This window comes from Phyllobates terribilis, unplaced genomic scaffold (assembly GCF_046119375.1).
Source record: "Phyllobates terribilis strain yellow unplaced genomic scaffold, ASM4611937v1 Scaffold_1__5_contigs__length_1240528914, whole genome shotgun sequence".
Taxonomy (NCBI): domain Eukaryota; kingdom Metazoa; phylum Chordata; class Amphibia; order Anura; family Dendrobatidae; genus Phyllobates; species Phyllobates terribilis.
Window position 1 is genome coordinate 310076413 of NW_027362761.1, and position 6000 is coordinate 310082412.

The following is a 6000-nucleotide window of genomic DNA, read 5'->3' on the forward strand; positions in this document are numbered from 1 at the left end:
GCCGCTGATGATAAAGAGCCTGCTGAAAACTCTTCAGAATGGACAGGAATTATGTTAAAAAAGCTTCAATGGCTAGAGTGAAAATTGCAAGGTTTCTAATTTTTTTTAAATAAAGATTGTGATATAAAAAAATTGCTAATTTTTTTTTAATAATACATGTAACAAAAAAACAGATTGAAGCAATAGGTCATTTTCTGATAATATTTTCTCTTTTATAGAATTATACTTTGTTATTATACCAGAGCATCATGCACTGCCTGAAAGCACTTGTTTACAGTCATGGCCGAAAGTGTTGGCACCCTTGAAATTGTTCCAGAAAATGAAGTATTTCTCCCAGAAAATTATAGCAATTACACGTTTTGTTATACACATGTTTATTTCCTTTGTATGTTTTGGAACAACACGAAAAAGAGAGAAAAAAAGGTTCTTGTAGTCACGATTACACAATCATGTTTGTTTCTAAATCTCCCCCTTTTATCCAAGGTTATGTTGCATTTTCCTGGTTTAAATGACTTATAGTTGTAGCTTAAGTAACTTCACAAATACACTGCAAACATCTATTTTGGTTTTATTGTGAGAACTAGATCTAACAAGAATTATATCTGATATCTGCTCATGCACTTATGACGCGCCCCCTGGGCCATATTCTTTAAGGGAATACCCGGAGCCGGATCAGATGGGGGTTGTAGTCTCCGAGTGGCTGTGACCCGGTCCGTGCCCAGGGTGTCAAGCTCAGTGTGTGGCAGTCCTTACTGATGTTACTAAAGTTCTTTATGTCGACTACGCCGCCCGTTGAATTGCGGTCACTACGGCCGCCGCTGCAGCAGGGTCCGCTGAGGCTGATGGTGTTTGTGCAGCTTAGGTAGTATAACCCCCAACGGGAGGGGTATAGTCTCAGGGGGTCAGGTGCAGAGGATGGTGGTTATGGAAGTGCAGGGATGATGGTAATGAGAGTCAGAGTCGGGTTGTGCAGTTCAGGGTTCTTTACTTACTGCAGATGTTCCGGTCACTCCGGCCTTGAGTGACCACCCGAGCCGTGCTGCGTCCACCAGGTCCTGGACTCGGCCAACCCCCAAGTAGTTCTGGAGCGTGGTTCTGAGCTCCCGTTCTGTCCTGTCCTCATCTCTGGCCTTCCCCACCAGGGATCCACCTATGTCCGGCTCCCTCGGGCCTTCTGTTGGTAACCCTTGACTCTGGGTTCCCTGACCCTATGCGTGGTCTGCCTTCCGGGTGGATATGGTGGGTGGCCGTGGCAGATGCTGCCCACGGCCTCCGGTCTCTGGCTGAGGTATGCTGTAGCCCCCACCAGTTTGGGATCCGGTACCCTGTTGCCAACTCTTCACCCTGTGGTTGTATTTGGGGTCTCAGAGTTCCTTCTTTCTCCCCCTCTGGGTCTTTCTTGCTCTCCTCTCTCACTCTTGGGCTGGGGCTGCTCTGCTCTTCTGCTCTCTTCCACTGCTCTGCAAAGACTTACTTCTCACAGACTGACTGACTGACTGTGGCTGACTGACCGACCCTGATCTTAGATGGTGCCCACCTTAAATACTCCCTCTATGTGTGAGCTCAGGTGACCAGCACCCAATGAGCTCCTATCTTTACCCAGGCTGCTCCCCCTATCTGCCCCTACACTACTGGGATGTACCACCCCCCTCCCACTCCAGCCAGGAACAGACTCTGTCGTACCTGCACATTTCTAAGTGAGAGTACCGTTGGTCTGTTCCTCGGAAATGGGATGTGTGTAGTGCATGCAGCTTACTGAGCTCAGCTCCACACTCCATCCTTACCCGGGAGTGGAATACCACACCTCTGGGTTGAGGTGCAATACCCCTGTAGCAGCCGAATCCTCAGGGTGCTACACTTACTTTTGCCATTGATGAGAGGGTTGCTGGGAGTCTATCTGGTGATGTGTGCTCCCATTAAGTTCACACCCATAGGCACCCAATACGGAAATGGCTGATCTTAAAATAGTTTTTTGGTATATCGTAGGTTTGGGTATAGTGAGGCACTCACATAGTTTTTTCCCAAGAGACTCATATGATACTCGATAAAATTCAGAGGCTTTGAAAACCATGGGTGCAGGGGGTGGGCACACCACACATACCTTCTATTTCAAATGGGGGTCTATTTTCGTGTATATGGCTGTATTACTAACACCATGTGATCCGGAGTGGTGTTATGGTTTCATTGATTGCTTTATTGACTCAATACCATATTTCATTCTTGGGGTCTATGTTCTTCCTCCTACCTCCATCAAGCGCCTATTTTATAGCCCAATACCTAAGCGCTATACGATTCTACACCCTGCATTAGATAGACTTTGAGCATATGATAGAAGAACCCCCTGGGATAACTACTCTTCAAATATTCTCCACAGAATTGGGCTGGATTGATATATGGCACCAATAACATCCTAATGAAGAATGGTATCTAAACATCCCGAAAGAGAAAAGTCTCCCCATGATTTAGGAGTAGTTTGGTGATGCACAATGCTTTTTCCCACATGATGGAGCACTATATCACAAGGCAAAAGTGATAACTAAGTGGCTTAGTGAACAAAACATTGAAAGTTTGGGTCCATGACCAGGAAACTCCCCAGATCTCAATCCAATTGAGAACCTGTGGTCAATCCTCAAAAAGTGGGTGACCAAACAAAAACACAAAAATTGCAGGAAACTCCAAGCACTGATTAGGTAAGAACGGGCAACCATCAGTCAGGATTTGGCCCAGAAGCTGATATCCAGAATGCCAGGATGAATTGCAGAAGTTTTGAAAAATAAGGCTCAACATTGGAAATATTGAGTCTTTGCATAACCTTGATGTATTTGTCAATTAAAATGTAAAAACTTCTGAAATCCTTATAACTGTACTTCAGTGACCATAGAGTCCATGCTAAAATGTTCGTCAAGGAAGATGTGCAGATAACCTTAAGCATTGATGGCCTATCCTTAGAAAATGCCATAAATGTTTTATTGTGAGGATTTCTGGGGCTCTTGCCAATCAGCACATGAAGGAGCCACATAATTGTTTACACAAGTATGGGGGCTCTTCTGTACGGTTCGCTGTCCCTAGAATCGCAGCTTGTCTTATTCACTTCAATGTAATCTATTTTCAAAGTCCTCCATTTTATTAGCCATATAGGAAACATTATAAATTACTTTTTTCATATATCGCTTCATAGTAGGCACAAGATTTTGAAGTGCACTAACTCCATCACTTTCTTTATGCGTTCAGCATCATTCACTTGTAACTAACCTGCAGTTGGCACAACTTTGTAAACAGTGAAGGAACTTATTTATTATGCCATCCAATAATACTATGCCGTTGCCATCCTATAGGCCAATATGTTGCATATTTGCAGCAGACTTTGTTGTGAAAAGTTTTGCAACTGTCCCATTCATCTGAAACAACCCCATTCCTATTAAAAGTCTCAGAAATATTTGCACCAAAATCTGCAGTGTGGAAAATGACCCTAGAATTTAATTTATTTCCATCCACAGATTGGAAGTGCTATTTTTTATCTCTATTAATGGTAAATACATAAAAACACTTAGAAAGTCGTATAACAAAAACTCTACATAAAACTAGTGCACGAGTTGAAAAACAAATACTTCTAGCTTTGCACTCTTTTTATTCTATCCCATCTAGTTGAACCCTTTTAATACATTCCTAATTTTCAATGATCGAGTAAAGTAAACCTTTAAATAAGTATATGAATAATTTTTTGTACAATCTTCATAGTGATTGCGATCTTCTTCTAATCCCACATCTTACCTTAGCTGGTACATCCATGGCTTGTTCAAGTAGCTGGCTCACGTCAGACATGAGGGTCTGGGGTATTGCGCTCTGGCATATATTAGTGTGCAGGGTAAATATAGGCATAGTGATATGAGGATAATGAGATTTTTGGGATGGAGAAGACCAGCCAGCTAGTGTGACTCTTCTCAGTCCTGGAAGCAAATTGTCACTAAAGGAATCCTTGAAGTCCAGCTCTTATGTACAGCACATCCTGGTCACCGCACCCAACTGTTACTTATTTGCTCACATGATTTCACTCAAATCTGTTTTCACGGTATCAATTTGAACAGGCAAATTGGCAGCAACTTCAAAAACATACTTGTGAAGAGTAATATTACAGATCTGAAATATGACAGTATTCGTACATTCATATAGCTCTTGATTGTATCAGAAATATGTGAACCTGTTTTGCCAGAAAATTTGCACCAGGAATCCGAGACTGATTGTTCAGTTTCTGCTGCAGATTTGCAGTTTGATATGCCACAGATTCGCATGCAGATTAGCCTCATTCAATTAACTCAGTCAACATGATTTTCAGCTGGAATTTGCATGTTGAAAACAATTGGGAATGGTTTGAGGATAGATTTCACCTGGATCTCGAAATGGAACATCCACATTAAATTATGTCATGTGAACGTACCATAAGCGGTGTGTCTAAAAGGGCCCAGAGGCCACTCTGTCTTATAAGAGCGTAGCAGTACTTATTATCTCAGTATCTATTATCGCTACACTCATAGCAAAAATCCTAATTGCCCCCCCCCCCCAAAAAAAATAAAATAATATTCAGCGGGATCACTGAAGAGCATATTCCACAACGTTGCAGCCCTTACAAAGTAATTTTGCCCCTATTGAAACCCACACACTAAGATACCCCTTTCATGGCCCCCAAAAAGTATGATGCCAACAAATGTGGCCCCCAAACACAATAAGTAACTGTCACAGTGAATTCCTCCACAGTACCCTCCACACGCACAGTATGATGACCCTACAGGACGCCCCGCAAAGTATGATACCACCACAGTGACCCCAACACAGTATGATGGCCTCCCTAGTCCACCACACACAGTATGATGACCCCAACACAGCCCTTTACACAATATGATGGCCCTCACACAGCCCTTAATACAGTATGATGGCACTCTATACAGTGCAGTGGCCCCCACATAATCCTTCACACTGTATAATGGCCAACACACATTATAATGGCCCTCGCTAGCCAACTAAACAATATAATGGCTCCCCACATAGCCCTCCAGACAGTATAACGGTCCCCACACAAACCTCTACACAGTATAATGGCCCCTGTACAACCCCTCACACAGGATAATGGACACCACACAACCCTGCACACAATATAATGGACCCCACACAACCCTGCACACAGCATAATTGACCCCCATACAATCCTCCAAATATTATAATTGGCTCCCAGACAGCTCACCAAAGAGTATAATGTTCACCACACAGCCCTCCAAACAGTATAATTAGCCCCACACATGCCTCTAAACAGTATAGTTGCCCCCCACATAGTCTTCCAAATAGTATGTGGACCCTCAAATAGTCCCTCAAATAGTATTATGCCCCCCAATAGTATGATGGCCGCCACATAGCTCTCCAAATAGTACGATGGCCCCAACATAGCACTTCAAATAGTATGATGGCCTACACATAGCTCTTCAAATAGTATGATGCCCCCCAAATAGTAGGATGACCCTTGCATAGCACTCCAAATAGTATGATGGCCCCCCACATAGCCATGCAAATAGTATAATGACCCCCCAATTAGCATGATCATCCCCACAGAGCACTCCAAATAGTATGATGGCCTCTACATAGCCCTCCAAATTGTATGATGTCCTTCACATAACACTCCAAATAGTATGATGGCCCCCCCACATAGCCCTGGAAATAGTATAATGACCCTCCCAATTAGCATGATAGTCTCCACAGAGTAGTCCAAATAGTCCGATGGCCCCCAAATAGTCCTCCAAATAGTATGATACCCCCCAAATAGTATGATGGTCCCCACATAGCACTCCAAATAGTATTGTGGTGTTCACATAGACCTCCAATTATTTTGATGCCCCCTCAAATAGTATGATGCCCCCACACATAGCCCAGAAAATAGTATGAAGGACCACAAATAACCCACCAAATAGTATGATGGCCCCATAAATAGCCCTAGAAATAGTATGATAGCCCCAT

The 6000-nt window shown here is 43.2% G+C and overlaps 1 protein-coding gene across 1 annotated transcript in view; it reads right to left on the minus strand.

Moving 5' to 3' along the window:
- Positions 1-4043, minus strand: part of LOC141167041 (macrophage migration inhibitory factor-like) — a 28669-nt gene extending 24626 nt beyond the window's left edge. Inside the window, exon 1 of the mRNA XM_073654361.1 lies at positions 3772-4043. Coding sequence (XP_073510462.1) covers positions 3772-3879 — 108 coding nt within the window. The 5' untranslated portion in view covers positions 3880-4043. The remainder of the gene's footprint in view (positions 1-3771) is intronic.
- Positions 4044-6000: the final 1957 nt, after the last annotated feature.